The following is a 21,108-nucleotide window of genomic DNA, read 5'->3' as shown; positions in this document are numbered from 1 at the left end:
ACTAAGAGCTGACAATCACTAAGAGACTGACCTGCAGAGGTCACAGCAGAGAGGCAGGTGGCAGCAGAAGGTAACTGACAGTCAGCCGGCCGGAGCAGCAAGCAGTAGTCCTATGAAAGTGGAATGAGCGGCTGGCAGGGCAGCCAGCCAGAACAAGTGCTCACATGGTGGAGCAAGCAAGGTGACTTCTTCCCTGAGTGGGAGGTGAACTCACACAGATGCACCTCTGAACCCTGGGTCCTCACTGACCAAGGACAATCACTGGGAGTGAGGTATGGTGAGGGAGCAGAGAGGGGCACAGAAAAGGAACTGTTGGTTGCAGAACTCAAGAACAGAAGGCACTGCCCCACGCATGCTGGGGTGGGTATCCTGCTCACCGTTTTATGATTATGAATCCTGCTTGTGGTACTTTCCCTAATTTTCTGGTGACTTCCCTCCTTTCATTAAAAGTTTCTTTTTGACACTCAGACTCTGTGCTTCCGAGTGGGAAAATATTGCCTCTCAGAGGTGATCAGGGGTGGTGTGTAATTTTCCCAGGTTACTGGGTGGGGGCTCGAGCCAGTTCTGTGTTGTGCTGTTGAAAAGGAACCCCTAGATATTGAACCCAGCCCTGGTTGCTGCCGGCTCCACCTGGCAGAAGGGTTACAAATGCAATGGAGATTGTGAGGTGTTTGTATATGATAGTAACGTGGGCTAAATAAGTACATAAAGTATGTGTCTGTCGAAGGATGAACAAACAAGCATTGTGAGTTTTATAAAGAGCAGATCTTGCCAGACAAACTAGATTGCTTGTTTTGACAGGATTACAAAATTAGTGGATGAAGACAAATATAATTAAAGACAAAAATAATTGAAATCATCTTGTGATGTGTATTGAAATTGGCAGAAGGGCTGTAAGCCACGGGTGGTGAGAAATGGCGACATATCAAGTTGGGTGAGTGAGATGCCATGGGGATCTGTGTTGGGCCTGATCGTGTTTGATATCTTAATTAATGATCTGGAAGAAGGAATTGCTGAAATGAAATTCACGGTTGATAAAAGAGAGGATTTTTGAACACCACTGGCAAAAGGAAAATGATGCGCAAGGACAATCTTGCCAGAAAGACATCAACAAATGGGTGGGAGTTCAGCAGAGGACAGCCAAAATGATTGAGGAGCTGGAAGAAAGTAGGACTTCATCCTACACCATTAAAGTTAATGGGAGTTTTTCCATTGATTTGCATGGGAATAGGGTGAAGCCCATAGTTACAAAGAAAGATGAAGAGTTAAATACTTGTAAACAGCCATCTTGTCCTCCCAGCCAACTATAAACTTTTAAGTATGTGATCACACTACTTCCCAAAGATCAGAGCACAGAGGGGACTGTCTGCATGCAGACCTCACACATTCTGTGCTGGATGGAAAGAGCCTGTCACATCAATGGCATCATATGCCCTTCACTCCTTCTCCAGCACCTCTATGTGGTTCCAGGACTAGAGCTGGTTGGGAATTTTCCAACTTCTTGTGTCGAAAAATGCCAATTCACCGAACCTTTTTGCGGTAAAGGGTCAGTTTTGACAAAACTTTAATTGGGAAGATTTCTCAAGTCCAGGATGAGAGAGGGAAACAGACAGACATATGTGCCCCAGAATAGCCAAAATCCTGGTGGTCAGGGCACTCATCTGAAATGTGGAAGACTGTGGGTTCAAGTCCATGCTCCAAATCAGACGGAGCAGGGACTGGACTCTGGGCCTCCCACCTGACAGGTGAAAGCCCTGATTACTGGGCTCTAGGATATTCTGTGGTGTTTTGGTCTGGTTTTTCTGTGGAGGGGAAGTTCATAAAAATTTTGAAAGGTCTTAGTTTGTCCCAGTGCAGAATAGGAATTTTTTTTCAAATCTCAAAACTAATTCTTGATCAGCTGTATCTATGGAGCTTTGCAGGGGTACAGAATAGCCCAGCATAAAAATGCCTCATCCAATATTGCCTTGTGACACAGAATACCCCATGTAATCAGTGCTGTTGCAAAGATCCTTCTGCTCTGAAAGTATTCCATGGATGGGGGAGGAAAAGGAGGGTATGCATCCCTTCTGGCCCCTTTGAACCAGCCCAGCTAGAGTAAAGGTGCCCCAGTGGAATGCTGAAAAAAGCTCTTTGATTCTGCAGTTTATAGTCAGAGAAATAAGTCGCATACTTGTTTTTCAAAGTAAATTAGGATGAAATGTATTTTTGTCATGCCCAAACTAATGTCTCAGCATACTAGTTTGATAGAAGGAAAAAAGATAGTCACTCTGATATTTCAATCTTCCAGTTCATTCATTAAGGTTAATGTGCTCTAGTTAGCTAATGTATATTAGTTTGTATGGAGGAAGTTGATGCTTTGTTAGGTTGGAGATGTTAACATTATTAATAATAATCAAGGGTAGTCTGGAGTTTCATTCAATTACTTAGTCAACAAACTCCTTGAAAGGTCAGCAAAAGAAATAAGCAGTGCATTTATAATTGCCTTGTTGAAAGATACATAGAAAAATTTGGGAGTGGGTAGAAGTGTTTTGTACATTATTCTTCCTGCATTATCTCTTCTGAATCCTGAATGAGGCATAACAATTGGATCCAGGAAATATTTAAAGAGCTCCTGCTTTCAAGATGGGGGTGAGGCGCTAGTTGTGAATTGAGTTTTGCACTCAAAAGGATAAGGGTGCAAAATACAAGGCATCCTCTCCAAAGTGACAACCCTTATCCTTTTGAATGTCAAATGAATCTATAAGAAAATCATTTATTAGTTTGAACCAAAATTAATTTAGCACCAGTGTCAGACATTTTTGTCCTTAAGAAATCTGAATAACACAGGTTCTTCAAAATTCCCTGAAATCTTGGGCATAGACTACATTGGAAGAAGTTTTTAAGATTAATGGTATTTTTTCCTATTATTCTTTATAACTGAAAGTTTTTCTCAGGTAGCAGTAACTAAAGAGTAATATTGTACTGGTGAGAATTCTAAAAAGAATTGTCTCCTTTCTTAGCATGCAAGCCTGGTATGTTTTCAGTGCAATGCACTGCGTGCTGACCACCATTAAAAAGTTAACAATTTCCATTAGTTTACCACTCTGGTATCTCAGATATTGCAGTCCTCTTGGCACCTCTCTCCCCTCATATTTAGAAAAGGAAATGACTGTGGTAACTGTGGTATATCTGTTGGCAAATGGTTTGTGTTTTGTTTTGTTTTTTATGGAGGCCAATGTAAGATGATTGGTATTTTTGTTTTCTTTCATAGGGACAGTGTCAGGTTGACATCAACCAGATGGCCAAATTGACACCTCCCCTGCCCAAATGATTGCCTCACCATTAAAATGCCACCTTAGGATGTAGGTTCTTTCATAGGTATCTGACTTTGTAGTGTCTGTAAAGACTATTGGTTATGCTCACTCATTCTGAAAAGTGAGGGGAAAGAACAACTTTCAACTACAGTGGAAACACATTCCCATGTGTGCTATTTTGGGATGTGGCTCAACTGAAAGGCTCATAGAATGTATAATAGACATTTTTCTTGGTAGTGTCATTTGCTTACATAGTGCTCATAAAAATGCTGGCTTGATAGTTCTCCTGTTTATCCACATAGCAGTGACAGCATGGGCAGCAGAAGTGCAAACTTCTCCACTGATACACTTCCACCTTGAGTGGTAGGGACCACCTTGTCCACCAGAGACTTCCCTGGACCATTCAGTCCCTGGGACTCTCAACTGAGTCTGACAACAGGAGCCAACTACTGCCATTGGTGGACTTGTTCAGTGGGAACTGGATTGCAACAACCAGATATTTGATCTACTCTATACCTGTTGTAGATCAATTATATTAAAACTGTAGTGGTTGAAGGTTTTTGCCCCATTGTTAGTAACCTGAATTATCCAATGGATGCCTAGCAGTTGAACATTAATTTATTTGTTTGTGTGTGTGTGTGTGTTTGTCTTGTTTATTTCTTTTATGGGGTTGTTCAGATTTGGAGCCTGTCAGCATTGATGAGAGCCACAGTATTTCCAACACACACCCAAAACCAGAGATGGATTCCTCAAAATACTGGCAATGAACTGAATAAAATAAGGGTGTATTATCTAGTAATGAGAATGAAGCACTGGGAATGAGGAATACAGTCACAGGGGAGAATATATGGGTGGGAGAAAATGTTAAACTCTGTTGCCAACTCTCCAGGCAAGTTATTCAAACTCTCTACCTCAGTATGCCCATTTGTAAAATGGAGACAATACCTATGTCTCAGGAGTGTAGTGAGGCTTACATCAGTCATATTTCTGATGCACTTTATGATCTTCTAATATCAGGTGCTTTAGAAGAAGATTACAAAAAAAATGGAATGCAGCCCTATTAAATAAAGACACATGGAGTATTTTACTAAATAGCCCTGTGACATTCAAAGCAGTTTGGCATGAAGGTAACTTTTGCTTTTGTGCATATAGTGTTTGCCAAAAAAAAAAAAACAATTGTAGAAATTATTTCATACACAATAAGCTAAAGTTATTAATAGTGGCTAGATTCAAAGCCACTGAAGTCAACAGAAGGATTCTAACGGACCTTGAAACAGTCCATAAATATGTCTTAATGGTGCAGACAGACAGACAAAGCAATTTTACAGTTTTTATTTTTAAGGCGTTTTTTGTTTAAAGTAAGCAGAGTGCAGTTTAATGGTTTTTGAAGCATCTATTCATTTTTAATGAAGTCTTCACCCAAGTCTCTTTGGGGATCCTTGTAAAAAATGAATAGTTCTCAATTAATATAAGTATTGTTATAAACTTTATATGGAGCACAGAGAATTCCCTGATCAGTCAAACATAAAACTTCACCAACTTTTTTTCATCCATGGGATATTTTTATGACTGTGTTCTTTCATAACATGGTGGAGTCCTATATTTTAATCTATTTCAATCTTTGGCCCCAAACCCCCTCTATTCAAAATGGAGCTATTCTTTTAAGTGATATTTAAAAACATGAGTTTTTGACAAGAAAGCCATGAGATTGGAGGTATTAGTCACTGCATCAAAAACACTAACCACTGCTTACAAAGAGGAAATTTTTAAATGTGATTTTATGATACAATGGTATTGGAATTCTCATTAAGCATAAATTGAACCCCACTTGTGAATGTATATAGGTCTTTTATTTCAGATTTTTCAATCCACTTCCAATTAAATGGCTTGTCCTATTAAAGTACTTTATAGCTGGAGTTCACCCAAAGGTGTGTAACAAACTAAAGTTCTTGTTGGTAACTTTACAGAGAGAGGACTAGAATATGAAAACACAGATTTATTTTGCATGCAGCTTTTGAGGTGTATACCTTGTTTTTAGTAAAGTTGCAGGATAACAGTAATCGTACACTAGACTTAGAGCCAAATTGCAATTCTATAAGGAAGTAACTTAAGATGTATTATTCATGACCTACCCCACCAGTTTAACAAGGTAATCAATTTAACAAGATCTTTTATCCTACCATTATCCATATACGGAACCAGTAGCAAATGTCTATTTCAGACATCTCTATTCACCGGCCTAGGAAAAGCTTTATACCGGGGTGTCCAACCTGTGGCTCCAGAGCCACATGTGGCTCTTCAGAAGTGTAATATGTGGCTCCTTGTATAGGCACCGACTCCGGGGCTGGAGCTACAGGTGCCAACTTTACAATGTGCTGGGGGGTGCTCACTGCTCAACCCCTGGCTCTGCCACAGGCCCTGCCCCCACTCTACCCCTTCCCACCCCTCCCGAGCCTGCCGTGCCCTCACTCCTCGCCCCCTCGAGCCTCTTGCACGCCATGAAACAGCTGATCAGGAGGTGCGGGGAAGGAGGGGGAGGCGCTGATCGGCGGGACTGCCAGTGGGCGGGAGGCACAGGGAGCGGTGGGGCGGGGGAGCTCATGCGGGGGCTGCTGATGTATTACTGTGGCTCTTTGGCAATGTACATTGGTAAATTCTGGCTCCTTCTCAGGCTCAGGTTGGCCACCCCTGCTTTATACTGTAACAGTAGTGGTGGATTCTCAATCACTCAAAGTCTCTAAATGAAGACTGGATTCTGTCTAAATTATTTGCTCTAGTTCAGACAGAAATTATGAGCTTGAAGCAAGAATCATTGGGTGAGATTCCATGGCATGTCATGTACAGGAGATCAAACTAGATGATAATAAGGGTTCCTGCTGTCCTTGAGATATATTAATCTAACCTGTTACTTAAGGAAGGATAGATCAGAAAGACCATTTGATGAGCATCTTGTGGACTACTCCACAGGTCCTGACTTGTTCCTGGGCAATGCAAACTGGTGGCAAGCTACTTCACCCACTACTTGTGCCGTGTTTTTGTTTTTAACTGGTAGTTCTAATCTGTCAATTGCTTTCAGTATTTATACTTTTTTTTTTCCAGAGAGCTCAACAATTTCAAGCCAACGGAGCAGTTTCCCAGCTTCATTTTGGACCAGCTCTTATCAACCTCCACCTCCGCCATGCTTGAGTGGAGTCCATCCTGACTTCCCAGTCACTGCACCAGGCACCTTCCCAACAGCAGATCCTAGCAGCTGGCCAGGACACAGCCTTCATCAGACTGCCCCACCTCCTCCCTCTACTGCATCAGAATCCTGGCATTATCCTTTAGCATCTCAGGTTAGCCCTTCATATGCACACATGCATGATGTGTACATGCATCACCATCACCCCCATCCACACATGCATCATCACCATCCCAGCTCTCACCTTGACCCACGGTATGGATCCCTATTGATGCCTTCAGTACGTGCAGCCAGGATTCCTGCTCCACAGTGTGACATGACAAAGACAGATCCTACTACTGTCACCAGTGCTACCTCAGCATGGGCTGGAGCCTTTCACGGAACAGTGGACATCGTGCCAAGCTTCGGGTTTGACACAGGTGAGGTGATTTGCTCATTTCTGTGGCTTGACTAACTGGAGTTATTTGCAGTGACTAAATAGATTCCCTGCACTTAAATCAGAGCCTCCAATCAAATCTTTCAAATACTTTCTGGTTGTGACTTCTTCTTACTGATGCTCTCACTGACTTTCAGTAGGAACTGAGCCCATAGCATTTGGCCCAACCCAGCCAAATGATTTACAAGAAGCATTTTGTTTTTAAAAAAAAATCTTGCAGGAAATAATGAATGAATTCATAAAGAAGTGCCCAGGAAGTTTATTTATTCATTGTACATGGGGTGCCTGATTACCACACCTACCTTCTGTAAAATGGAACAGTTTGCAGCCTCCATCGGGGGGGGAAGAGGGGTGCTAATGTCAGGGTATCCCCCTCCCCCTGCTCCTGCCCCCTGCTTCTTTACCCCATCCACAGAGTAGGGGGGGACATGACAGCACTCAGGATGGAGGGAACTTGCTGGCAGCAGCTGCTGTCTCAACTTGCTGATCTACTTAAAAAGGCAAAAACAAGGAGGGATCCTTGTGGCACCTTAGAAGGTGTCACAAGGATTCCTCCTTGTTTTTGCTGATATAGACTAACAGGGCTACCCCTCTTAAAAAGGTAGTGTACTTATAGTGGGGTCAGTGTACTTAAAGGGGCAGTGCACGTCTCTCTCTCTCTCTCTCTCTCTCACATACAGTGTGTGTCTCTGTCTCTCTCTGCCATGCTGTCTCCCCTTCCTCCATTCATGCTGCCTTGTAGAGTGTGAGGCTACATTAACAACAATGTGTTAACTCTTGAGGTCTCAGCTGAGTGCTAGTTCATCATTTAGCAGTAAGGAATTCCCTGGGACATATCCTACCCTCCTCCAGCCTCTCACTTCACCACCTCAACCAAGCTTCACAATCATCATTGCTGTGTACAGTATTAAATTGTTTGTTTAAAACTTATACTGTGTATATATATGATGTCTTTTGTCTGGTGAAAAAAATTTCCCTGGAGCCTAACCCCCCCATTTACATTAATTCTTATGGGGAAATTGGATTCGCTTAATATCGTTTCGCTTAAAGTAGCATTTTTCAGGAACATAACTACAACGTTAAGCGAGGAGTTACTGTACTATAGGTCACATTTGACCCACAGGCTGTAGTGTAGCTACACCTTCTTGTAGCAGAACTTTAGTTTCAGTAGCAGTCTAGCACCACTGTTAGCATCTGTATGAGAGCATGTGTGCAGGACACTAATGACCGATAACTATCACAGAGCTCATTTATACTGTCATGCTCTTCCTTCTTTGATGGGTGTTTATCTGATCTGTTATCTGTCAGCAGCAATACAGACCATATGTTACTTTTGGAATCCCTTCCATGCAATAATGTCACTGAAGAAATATTAGGTTCCTCCAGCTCCCCTTTCCTTGAGATGTTTGTTTGGATTTCAGCTGAGGGAGGGTTTTTCATACCTCTGGTTGATTGATCTATTTGCTAGAGTATGATCCACTCTCTTACTTTGTCTAATGTGTGTCGGGGGAAAAAGAACAGGTGGGGAAGACTTGTGCCAGATGAACACACTGTCGGATCTTTTTCAGTCAAAATAACATGAAACCAAAACCCAATTATAATTAAGCTAAAGTCAACTGCTAAAAATCTCTTTAACATTTCTTTCTCTCTGTCTCCTATATTAACTGTTGCAACTCAGCAGACCCCAGCCAGAACCCTCCTTTATGCAACATATAGTCAAACTGTTCTTCATCACGACTATAACAGGGTTAAAAAAAGAACTAGATAAGTTCATGGAGGATAGGTCCATCAATGGCTATTAGCCAGGATGGGCAGGGATGGTGTCCCTAACCCCTGTTTGCCAGAAGCTGGGAATGGGCAACAGAAGATGGATCACTTGATTATGTGTTCTGTTCATTCCCTCTGAAGCACTGGCATTGGTCACAGTCGGAAGACAGGATACTGGGCTAGATGGACCTTTGGTCTGATCCAGTAAGGCCGTTCTTATGTACTTGTTACATCAAGAAATTAAGAAAAATAGCATAACAGGATTCTTTAAAGTACTGGACAATTTTATGGACATTAGTAACATCTGCAGCAGTGCAGATGATACAAAGGTAATTATGTTTCACATTGTAAACTGATAATCTGCCAGGATTGGGAACAAATGTTTTCCTCCTAATATGATGTGGTTTTAGGCAAGTTACATTAATGAGGGGGTTTTACCTCCTTCTGAAGCATCAGCAAATTGCCATTGCCAATGATAGACTAGTGGGCTGATTCAGCATGATAGCAATTCCAACAGTCATGAAGTCAGGCAGTTGACTCAACGTTCTGAGGATGATATAGGGAGTTATTTAAAGAAGCATAGATCAGGAAAACCATTTTTTTTATCATGGTGTGGATTACTCCATAGGTCCGGACTTGTTTGTGTTCAGTGCAAACTAGTGGGAAGCTGATTTACCAACTACTTGGTTTTTATTTATTTATTTATTTATTTTCATTTAAACTTGTAGTTTTAACCTACCAATTGCTTTCACTCTTTTCTTTGAGAACAGAGTGCTAACTGTTCAACGTAGGTCACAGAGCTTGGCATCTCCTTACTGGTTTAATCGGGCCAGAAACATCAGGATTCAAACTGACAGATGTTTTACTTACCTCTTACTATTCAGAATGCCATGTGCTGTAAACACAATCATGCAAACTCACTGGAATGTCCCCAGTTTGGTGTATAGCCAGTGCTTAATTTGTAATGAAAGAGGTTCCGGGGCTCAAGCAATTATTTAATTATTTTCATAACTGATGCAGAAAGCCCAGAGGTGCCGGGGCTATGAATTGCCAAGCCTACAGGTTCCAGGGCTGAGCGCTGGCAAGCCCTGGCACAAATTAAGCACTGTGTATAACCCTTTATAAACGGGGAGTCGGGGGGGAGGGCTGGGCAACACAGAGTAATGGCTCATGGCTCAGTCTAACATTGTATTGCAATATTTGCATCATCATGACTCAACATAGTTGTGTATTGACACAATGAAGACATTGAAAGGCAATGGTAGGATGTTGCATCATGGTTATCTTTTCTCTCTGACTCTATTCAATACCTTGTCTCTCTCCCTCGCTCTCTTTTCTTCTCTTCTATCCCCTTTCTGGTTGTTGGAAAGGGCATGGCTTGGAACTGATTCCTCCAGCTTTGCCTGAGTTGGGTGGAATGGGGGAGTGCTCTTGTGACTGGCATTCTGCATGAGATCAAGCAGAGCAAAGGAGCTTTAATCACGTGCATGCAGTCCCCCAGAGCCTCATACACAGCCCCAAGGCTATGTCATTCTAAGGCCGTGGGTTGACTATAACTACCTTACTTTTTATCCTGCATGGGAAGGGGAGTGGGCTGCCCAGGAGAATAGTAATGGCATATGGAGCCTTTCATTTCTAAATCAGTGGTTCATATCTAGCTCAGGCTGGCAGCAACAAAGTTTATATCAATTGGCGACTGTTCAGGGGCCTACCTGAAAATTGATTCTAAGTGGATAAGGGTAAGAATAATGACATTTGGCATTAATTGGCAAACATGCTGGCAGTATCAGCAGAGAGGCGAAGAACTCAATGGCCGTGGAGAATGAACTAACCTCTTTCAGAGAGATGGTCCATCCAGAACAGGATAGAGGCATATTGGCAGGAAAACTTGAACTCTAGCTTGGTGTCAAGTATCAGGGGGTAGCCGTGTTAGTCTGTATCTACAAAAACAACAAGGAGTCTGGTGGCACCTTAAAGACTAACAGATTTATTTGGGCATAAGCTTTCGTGGGTAAAAACCAACTCTAGCTGTCATTGCTTGTACCTCTTTGGTGAAAAGAAGGACATCTACCTCTATAGTGGTCAAGTATCACATCCCATGAGCTTTAAATTATTAATATAAAAATCATTTGCATACATTTTACAGGCATGCAAAATAATAATTCCTAATAATTACTGTGGGCCACACTTCTTTTGCTGCTGTCACATGTGATTATAAAAAAATATTTTGCAAAATTCTTCATGCTGAATTATGTTGAATGAGGGTGTTCCGATCACCAGAGGAAACCAGCCTGTAGTCTTACCAATACCAGCAACACTGCCGCAATTCTGCTGTTCTGAGTCAGATCTGTGGTCTCATGAGTAGATGATGCCAAAAAACTTCAGTGACTAACGTCATGAAGAGGGGATTCCTTTGTATATTATCAACACCCAGGGAATTTGTGATTCAGAACATTGTTAGCTCCATGAACAATGATTCAGTAAAGTACTGATCTCTGTTTTGCACATCTTCTTACACTTTCATGGATTCAGTTTTAGTGTGATGCGGGGGATGGGGGGGTATTAGGTACCTCACTCCCATTAAATGTAGTTTAATCCCCACATGTTGTGCTGAAAATTAACATGCCTATAAACTTCCACTTTAGCACTGTGGGTTTTTTCTTAAACAATTTTTTTAATCAAAATCTCTTAATACATTATAAACTGCTGGCCTTTGGTGAATAGTGCCCTACCGAAGTTTCGAGAGCCCAAGACATAGAATTTGGAGGAAACTGACTCGCAACTGTTACGGTGCGTTATGTGCAACTGGTCCTGAGTCTCTGCTCCATTGACTTCAATAAGCTTTAGATCAGGCTGTAACAGAATAGCCTGCCAGCACTTGCTGCAGATCACTGCCTATGTAAAGAGAGGCCATTGACTAGGCCATGACCCCTAGCGGGCACCTTTGAGACTTTTGCTTGGATTAAATCCCTTTGTCTACGTGCAGGTCCAGCAACTTGGCTGTGCACTTAGGCATGGTCCCAGGATAAGGGGGAATCCTCACCCTACCCCTCAGACTACAAAGCTGCTCCACAGCTGTCACAACTTTGCAGTAAGCTGTGACTGCCTTGCTTCCCAGTCCTGGGGAATGGCTGCTGGAACTTGTGGTCCAACCAACCCCACCCTCAGAATCCACTCCTCACCTCCACCCATGCACTGGGATATAGCATGCCTGTGGCAGAACAACGCTGTACAGCACGCAGGGAGTGTAGGCATCCTTCATCCTGTCCATCCACCCACCTGTACAATGGACCCATACTCATTCTGCTGCCTCCAGAACCATTGGTAGTCCCAGGGGGGATGGGAACAGGATTATTTAGCCCTTAAGAATGTGCTGGAAGCGCTGCTGCTGTACAGATGTTCTGGGAGTAGAAGAAGAGATTTACTGCACCTACGTAACAGAGGATTTTAGAGTATTTGAGGTCTATATTTCAATATTAAAGGTGAGGATCACATGAATAAGATACAATTTAAGCAAATCAAATGTAGTCTTCCGTCTCCTTGTCCAGCTGCCTGTGCAGCCCTCCTTTTGGAAATATATAGGAGCCACTGTGGCAAATTCAATGCATGCTTAAGTGAGCACGGCCTATGGTCTTCAGGAGAGTTGACTCCATTTACACCTGCCAGAAATTTGACCCTTTGTCTTTGAATTTCGCTAGCTGGGTTAGACTTCTTCTAAATGACCTGATTTTTTAATACAAGCAGTAATTAGTCACAGTGCCAGCGTTTCGCAGATAGATACTTCTCTGCAAATGTGGAAATACTGTGTCATGCAAGAGAAGCAAAGACATTTTTATAAAAAGGAAAAATGTTTGCTCAATCAGCCTATTGTCAGATAAAGCACTGTTGTTCAGAAACTTGGCTAGACTGGGACAGCATGCTGGTAGAACTGCAGATTGTCTTCCAGTAAAAGAGGTGGGGAAATAATGAAGAAAAGGCATATAAACTGTTCCATGCCCAAGATTTATAAGTCAAACTTTAGTTTTTTGTTTGTTTTCAGTAGTTATGAATTATAGATGCATGGGCTTAATTACTTTCCCTCATCTACGTTAAAATTCCTATCTGTTTACTGCAAAGACACCTAATGGAAAGGGTGGAGCTGATCAGTGAGTTAGTCCCTTGCTATTGCATTCTGTCGACAAACCTACATCCTCTTAAACATATGTCTTTGTTTTTAAGGCTGTTAGAACCATATTAACTCCTTTCCCCACACCCTCTTTTACTGCCTCTTAATAGCCCTTATTACTTGCTGGGGCACCTTAATGACTTTCTTACCCTCTAATTGTGTCTGCCTGACTAATGACTCCCTCTTGTTTTATAAAATATTTTTTGCAGATAGAAGGGGAAAATAACACATAATCATAACAGCTGGTTTTGAAGTAACTTTAAAAAAAACCCTGTATTGTGTGTGTGTGTGTGTGTGTGTGTGTGTGTGTGTCACTCCCAGGGAATCAAAATTTGATTCCTAAACAGAATGAGACTGTCATCACATAACCAAGTCCCTCAGTCTTTGGGTCAGGTTTAAAGACAGATGCTTTAAATCAGGGATGCCCAAACTTTGCCTAACTGAAGGGAACAATGAGAATTTGGTAGGAGATGTAAAATGGAGCAAACAATAACCTCCCTCCTCTTTAATATGGAATTGTGGCCAGCAGGGTCCACAGGTCCCAGCATGCTGTGTTCGATCCAGATCTGGGCAGCTGGACCTGGCACCCTGGGACCAGTAGTCTCCTTATTAAAGGTTAGTGTAGGCATATGCTTCATTTGGCTCGTCTGTAAGCTGCATTTGTTCCTGGATCACACTTCTGTCATCCCTATGTTAAGTTGAAGTTCAGTGCTTGGTTGGTGATTAAAGTGGAGGACTGACAGTTGGACAGTCTGGGTTCTACTCTTGGCATAATCACAGTCACGAAACCTCTCTGTGCTTCAGTTTCCCCACCTATCAATTGCAGCCCTCACAAATATATGCAAACTCCGTTGAAATCATCTGATGGATGGTGTAATATATTGTTCTTCTCTTCCACTAGCGATAACTAGTAACTTTGTAGCTGGCTTCTGAAGTGCTATTGATCATCAGCGATTTAGCTATATACATTCATGGGGAAAAGAGGTGGTGGTCTGATCCAATACACGTTACATTTAGGTTTGGGCAAATCAGGACGAGATTTTAAATATGATGATGCTAAAAATAAGCTGTTCTCCTGACATTTTTGCCATTGTGACTTTAAAATTCTGAAACTCATGTGGACGTTCTTGGGCACAGCTAAACCAAAAAAACTGTACAGGAGGGTACAAGCCTAGGGAACCAGCCCCAGCCCTGAAATGTGAAGATGTTCAGATGGGAGGTTCCATTTTTGGCCCATGTTTAATTTTTACAGACTAACGGCCAAAGAAATCCCGAGCTTAGGAGAGTGCAGTGCCATTGGAGCCAAATGGGAATTTGCACCTGCTTAGGCCAGTGGTGAATTTACAACAGATGAGTTAGTGGCACTATTCATGTACTAAATAGGAAGACAATACTATTTATAGCTCAATATAGAGCAGAAATGCTGCTGAATATTTCTCATGGTGATAACTGTCATCTTATGGCTATAGTGGGAAAGATCTTTTAATATCTTGTATTTGTATTACCTTGTATTTATCTGTGACACTCTGAATGCCTTTCCCAGACCTGAAGAAGAGCTCTGTGGAGCTCAAAAGCTTTTCTCTTTCACCAACAGAAGTTGGTCCAGTAAAAGATATTACCTCCCCCAACTTGTCTCTCTCACTTTGCTTAAAGTAATAGGACATCAAAGTGCTTAGCTTGTATTTTTTGCTATAACTAAACTAGCAAGTACGTTTTTTTGTATGTATTTTTTCTACACTTTGTATTGTCTGTTTCTAAGTGCTAGCTCTCTCCTGATGTAACTCTAGCAAGGAGTAAATCCCTCTGGACTAGATAAATTCCAAATTACAGCACAGATTCCACTGCTATAACATGAAAGCCCCTGCACAGCACATTTATTGGCTGGTCCTTGACGTTTATAAAGGAAAATATCAGAGAAACTCATACCAAACTCAAGCTGAAAGTCATTTATTTTCCCTGTGTGAAAGCACAAGCAATTCTTGGCTAAAAATCTGATGTGCTCTAGGTGAAATTGCTTGATATTTTCACCTGCTGTGGGAATTCCCCCCATCCCTGCCACCCCCTATTCAAGGTGAAAAACTGCAGATGGCTCTGAGATCCTAAAATGTTAAAATGTATCAGGCTTTCTAGAAAAGAGGTAAAGTTCTAGTAGAACCATGATCTAATTCTGTGAGAAAACTGGTTCTGCTCCATGAAGGCCCATCTATACTACAAATACAACACTGTCAGATTACACCGATTACAACTCCCAATGAAGTTAAAACATGATACAGTTTTGCTCAGTGTAAACTATCAGCATTACTGAAGTATGCAAGCATGTCTAAGGCTTTAGTGCAGTTTAGGGATACTTATCCTGGGGGGACAGCAGTGTTGTAAACAGGTCCCCCCAAGACAGTTGTAGTGTAGATGGACTATTAATACAGGATTTTGATAAATATATTTACCCCAGCTCACTTTCTTGGGGTGAAGGGAATGTTTTATCAAATTTTAATTCGTTTTTTTTTTTTTTTTTTTTTTTGCTTCCCTAAAACTAGGTCTACAGCATCAGGACAAGAGCAAGGAATCTTCTTGGTTCTGACGATCAGATGCATCTTAGCACCAGCTAGTGTCCCCACAGCTGGGATGATGCTATTGAAACTGTTGACTGTTTCTGCATGGGGGCAGAGGACACACCGCTAAGGAGAAGATGAAGAGCCAGTCATTCTGGTTTTGCTATTGAGCCTTTTCTTTGGCAGGCCACTTCTGGGTCCCAGAACATAGAAGAAAAAAAACTTGTTTTTCTTTCTTTCCTCATCTGAGCCTGCTGCAGCTGTGCAACCTAACTCCGTTTTGCTCCTTTAACAGTGTTTTGTTTTGTTCATTCTGGTGGGGTTTTTTATGCACAGCCTTGATTGTAGGGAAAAGACTGTGCCTTGACTACAGTGCTCATCCTTGCAGGAATAGAGTTTTTGTAGCTCTTTGTGTGTCTATTTTTGTAGAAATACAGAAAGTTTGGGTAAGAATTGGTGAACTATTTTAGGATGCCATATTTTTTTTAAAAAAATTGTTAAATTGTTAAGTTCTGTTTAAAGAACTTGCTCTCAGAGAAGCACTGGCAAAAAATGTATAAAATGCTTATTTTTAGATGTTTGTATTTGTGTGTTTGTTTTGTTACCTCAATTGTCTTTTTTTAAAGAGCAAACCCTTTGCTAGTCCAATCCTTCATTGTTTCCGTTTTGCAAGATTTTGCATTTTTTTGTCCTTTATTCTAGCTTAAACAGCTATAGTTTACTCTTAACATTTCTACTAAATATTTTTCCTGCCTAATTGTAGAAATGGTGTCTATATTTTCTTTTTCTTGCTTCTGAAAATGGCTTTGTGCTGTGCTGACTATGAGAAGAAATGTGTGAAACCTTTAGTATGGGGCAAAGTCTGCCTTTATTATAGGATCTATATTCTCAACCCATTCATTCTTTCAAAATGGACCAAATATTTATATGGATTTAAAGGAGAAAATGAGCCTGGGCCTGACCCAGTGTCCATCGAAGTGAATGGAAAGCCTCTCATTGACATCCATGGACTCTGGATCAGGCCCTCTTTCTGTGATAACCATCCACAAATTGGTATTTTCATTTCTAATAACTTTGGGAGGCAGGAGTTTTAGTTTAGGCCATTTGAAGAGTGATTTTTTTTCACGTGAACATTCAAGGATAAAATACAGGTTTTGCAAAAAGCTACAACTCGTGGAAACAAAGTGTTTTCATAAGGCCAGATCTTGCAATTTGCTGAATAGCTTGTATGAGTTGCTTGAGGGCCTTCAGCTCCTATTGAATTCAACTTGGGCTGAAGTTTTCAAAAGTTGGCCTCCAATCTCTGGTCCCTCATTGTTTGGTTGCCCAACCTGAGACATGTTAAGTACTGAATCTGATCACCTGCAGCTCCTATGGACTTCATGGGCAGTTGTGAATTTTTAGCCTTGGGCTATCCATTTAAGAATCCACTCTGAGATAACTTTTTGATAATTTTAGCCACAGAAGTTTGCAAGAGGATTGCTGGATTGGGCCTGACCCAGAAGGCCCCCCCCCCCACACACACACACGAGGAGTCCTTTGGAAGCCAGTGTGAGTAAGGACTAATTCCATGAATAAGGGCTGTAGCATTGCATATTAAAAAAAAAAAAAAAAACAATCCTGCAATTAGCTTGGTGTAGGTGGAGCTATGCACAGGACTCCCTTGACTTCAGTGGAGTTTTTATATGGTCAGGAGTCTGCCTGTGTAGTGCTAACTGCAGGATGAGGGCTGAAGTTGGTAATGTAGTAATTGTTTGGAAATGTTGCCTCTTTGCTCCATTCAGTTTTTACCATATATATTTAAGCTTTCTCTCATTTTTCAAAATATTCCTATCATGTATTCTATTTTTGCTACCACCCTTCCCAGCCAAAACATTCAAAAGATGAACAAAAATAATCTATGTGTGATCAGTACTGAGATAGAGGCTGACTTGTCTTTAGGGCAGTGAACATCTTAAATGTGGGGTTTACAAGTGCAGAGGACCCACAACTCCAAGTGAAGTGAATGGGAGCTGTATGTGCTCAACCTCCTGAAGTTCAGTTCTATATCTTGATGAGATAACCTTCCTCTACGCTCTTAGGACCTGGTGCTGAGCATTTTCCACTCCCATGGAAGCTAGCTGGAAATGGAGGCATTCAGAATCTCAGAATTAAGCCCTAATGCTAAAGCACATGTTTTGCTGATTTGGGGCATTAGGCCCAGTTTTTTAATGGTAGTTAGGCATTGCAATGCCTAAAGATCTGAGCCCCAATTACAACATCCTTAACTCCTTCCTCCTATCTCCCTTAATCATTAACATTTTTTTCCTGATACTGAACTTCACTCCCACTATATTCTCATAGCAGTGCTGCTCTCCTGGGGGAGCTGGTTTCTTTGTTGCTCAATGGGTTAGTTAGCAACAGGAAAACCTCAAGGATAGGAAGCTAGCATAAGCTTCTAAAAGTTTGGCTACTTATAGGAAAATTGTAGTTCAAGGAATACTGCAAGATCAGACTCCTTTGTGACAGTGCCAGAAAGTCCTGGGTTTGGCTTTGCTGGAAATGGTGAAAAACAGTTTTTCGTAGATTTGGCTAGGCCTGCAAGGGAAAGGTTCTAACCAAACCTTTTGAACTAAAAACAAACCAAAAAAAAAGTTCCTTTTTGAATTTTGGTCGGTTCTTATTGTATCTGAATTGGCTCACCTGTTTCTAGTAATAGTGGCCAATTGATTGCTCTCTGCTTTGCAACAACAGAGCATGGAAGGACCTGCTCCTGTTCCCATTGAACTCCCAATGACTAAAAAGACAGTATGGCAAGGTCCAAAGTTTCTGCTCAGATCTCAATTAGTGTTGTTTTTATGGGTTAGCGGGTAAACGAGATGTGAATGAGTGAACATCCTATCATCTCCTGCTTCCACCAGAAGGGCTGTTCCCACTGGCTAAACCTGAGAATAAGTCTAAAGTACTTCTGCCGCTCTGCAGGGTCAGGTAGACAGAGTGCCAATAAAAACGCGCTACTGGTGTAACAGTTAATGCATCCGATCAATTGACTTAAAGGTTTATTACATTTTTCTCCCTGTTAAATTTGATTTCACTAGCAACTAAACTGACCTTTGCTAAGAAATTAGCTGAAAAAAAAATGAAACCAAAGCTGTAGTAATGTGGTTGCTCGTATATTCTAAAACTTGAAGGACAGGAACAAATCTTCCACATGACAAACCTTTACAGTTGAAGTCAGCAGATTTACTCCACCAAAAAAAAAAAAAAAGAAAAGAAAAGAAAAAGGGCTTATGAGAAGCAGATGTTGGGTTGATATCCATTCCTGAAGGAACAGATTCTGTACTCGCAACATTTCAGTTTGAGAATACTGATGGCAGTGAAAATAAAAGGGAAAGGTTCTGACTGACTGCTTTCGGGGCATAAGAGAAAAGGTCTGTAAAAACAGGGCTCAATCAGTCCACAAGTCTTAATACACTGCAAAAGGAATCATCTCATTGCATATATGCTAAATTCTACTGCCCTCCCGGGAAAATGGAAGATTTATTTTGTGAGGGCCTGTAATAACATAATATACTTTATTACTATTTCTGTGAGGAGATGCTGAAATGATTTTTGTGTCCATACAAACAATCAAATTTTTATTATAAAGTACTTAACTCTTTTTGTAGAGGTTTCTACCTACTGAGTTATCTGGGGTTTGATCCTATCCCCTGCGAAGTAAACTGGACCACTCTCACAGATTATAAGTAGGAACAGGACCTGTCAACCAGATTGAACCATTCCTGAGACTCCGTTTTGTCCATTAGTTTTGAAGCAGAACTCCCCAATAGTTTTAATAAGGGCGTTTCCAGCTTAAAAACTGATGGTACAATATAGCCCTTAGTTACAAAGCAGACACAGTTGTTGGAGATTTTGAATACATTTCTCCTGGTAGGAGACCTACTTTTGTTCTGATTCTTCAGATTTTTCAGTACTAGAAACATAATTCTGCAAGGTAATCAGAAAGAGAGAGAGGGTTTTATAGCATGGAAATCTTCTTGGATGTTTTCTCCCCCCGCTTTTTAAAAAAAAACATAGTTTCTTCCTCAAAACATGCTTTATAAAGAACACTATCTTTTCCCATATTTTTTGGAGTTGTTATACAAGATTTTTTCTCCCCTTCCCCTCCCCTAACTTCCTCTCGAAATTAATTGAAATTGTATGGTAAATCCCATCTGACTCTGAATATTTAGGTATTTGCATTTCATTATGTTCTCCATGACCTCGGGGTTGTGTGAATTTTTTTTGTCTGTACAAAAGGCTTTCAAATGCTCTTGATAAACCCTGGTTGGCTGTACCTACAAATGTGACCAGGCAGTCAGCAGGTGTATATAAACAGAGGTGCAATGTGTTTTCATGTGGTGGACAAGTGATAACTGCTGACGATGGATCATTCTGCTCATTTCAGGCACAATTCTTTCTTCTTAGCCATAGAGCATTCATTTACATTTCTGTTAAACAGATACTTTTTGTAAAGATTTTAGATTTTTTAAAAATATTCCAGCCTCTTGAGATTTCTAAAGTGTGTTTGAGCTATTAATATTAGAGGCTTTAAAGGAAAAAAAGTTCACTTGACATATATGTCTTTTAAACTGAACTCCCAGGTCCAGCAAGAAGGGATTTTTTTGTTTTTTATTTGTTTTTTCAGGAAACATTGCCTTTTAGTATTAGTCCTGTGGGTGCAGTCTTGCAGTTGTGACTCAGGCAAAGCTCTCATTGAAGTCAATGGGCCTTTTGCCTGAGCCAGCTCAAACCCTTTAATAGTGACAGGAGTGCCCAAGGTAGTTTTCTTACAAAGCTTGATCCTGATGTGCTCGGAGCAGAGAAGAGTACTTCTTGCATGTCATGCGGACGCTTGGGCAGCCCCTGCATAGTACTGTACCCAATCCCCTTTCTACACGGGCAAACACGACCCAACGGGGACTAGATATTCCTGAAATTCAGTGTTGCTGACCCCTTAATTCACACGCTGAGGTTCTTGGCCTCCCCTGACTAGAAAAAGTGGTTCTTCTGTTAAGAGCGCTGAACCGAGCAGTCTGCAGTAGCTCTTCTGGGGGCTGCATCTTGTAAGGTTCTTAGAGCTTCCTGTGAAGTGCTGAGCATCCTCAGTTCCCATTGCAGTTAGTTGGAAAGGAGGGGTGCTTAGAATGTCATAGCAGACATTCAGCATTGTGCAGGCTCTGCCACCTAATGTCCACCACTGTGCAAGATCGAGCCCTAGAAAGGGAATAGCTAAATAAAGGCCCTTGTTTTATTTTTTTGAGCAGGGATCCTAGAAACCCATTTGCTATTGAAAAATTCAGAGTTTGTGTTTTTACACAGATCTTTAGTTTTTATATTTTGTGAAAAAAAAATAAAAACATATACAGTGGAACCTTAATTGTCCGATCTAACTTAATTGTCCGAGCTGATAACCAAAAATTCAGATAATGAGGAGAATGGGTGGGGCTCAGGTCGTCAGCCCTGGGTGGTGGAGCTTGGGTTGTCATCTTAAAAATTGCAAATATATCAATAAAACATTGTGTTCACCTGATATCTGTCTATATTGTGGGTAGGAAAACTAATGTTCAGTATTTCATTTTAATTACAGGAAAATGAAGATTTTTATGATTTTTTTTTATTGGAGAATTTTGGTTTATATTTATCATGGAAAACTAGGATCCCTGCTCATGAAAGACCTGATCCAGCTTTCACTG

At 41.2% G+C, this 21,108-nt stretch overlaps 1 protein-coding gene across 3 annotated transcripts in view; it reads left to right on the top strand.

Annotated features, from left to right (window-relative positions):
- Positions 1-17,473, top strand: part of VGLL3 (vestigial like family member 3) — a 33,940-nt gene extending 16,467 nt beyond the window's left edge. For all 3 annotated transcript variants that reach the window (XM_024205507.3, XM_024205506.3, XM_024205505.3), the window contains exons 3-4: positions 6,396-6,896; positions 15,380-17,473. In XM_024205507.3, the coding sequence (XP_024061275.1) occupies positions 6,396-6,896; positions 15,380-15,423 (545 nt within the window). In that variant the 3' untranslated portion in view covers positions 15,424-17,473. The remainder of the gene's footprint in view (positions 1-6,395; positions 6,897-15,379) is intronic.
- The last annotated feature ends 3,635 nt before the right edge of the window (positions 17,474-21,108 follow it).

The sequence above is a fragment of the Terrapene carolina genome, unplaced genomic scaffold (assembly GCF_002925995.2).
Source record: "Terrapene carolina triunguis isolate 2854851 unplaced genomic scaffold, T_m_triunguis-2.0 Scaffold38, whole genome shotgun sequence".
Classification (NCBI taxonomy): domain Eukaryota; kingdom Metazoa; phylum Chordata; order Testudines; family Emydidae; genus Terrapene; species Terrapene triunguis.
Note: the sequence above shows the minus strand (reverse complement) of the source record. Positions and strands in the feature narration are given on the sequence as shown.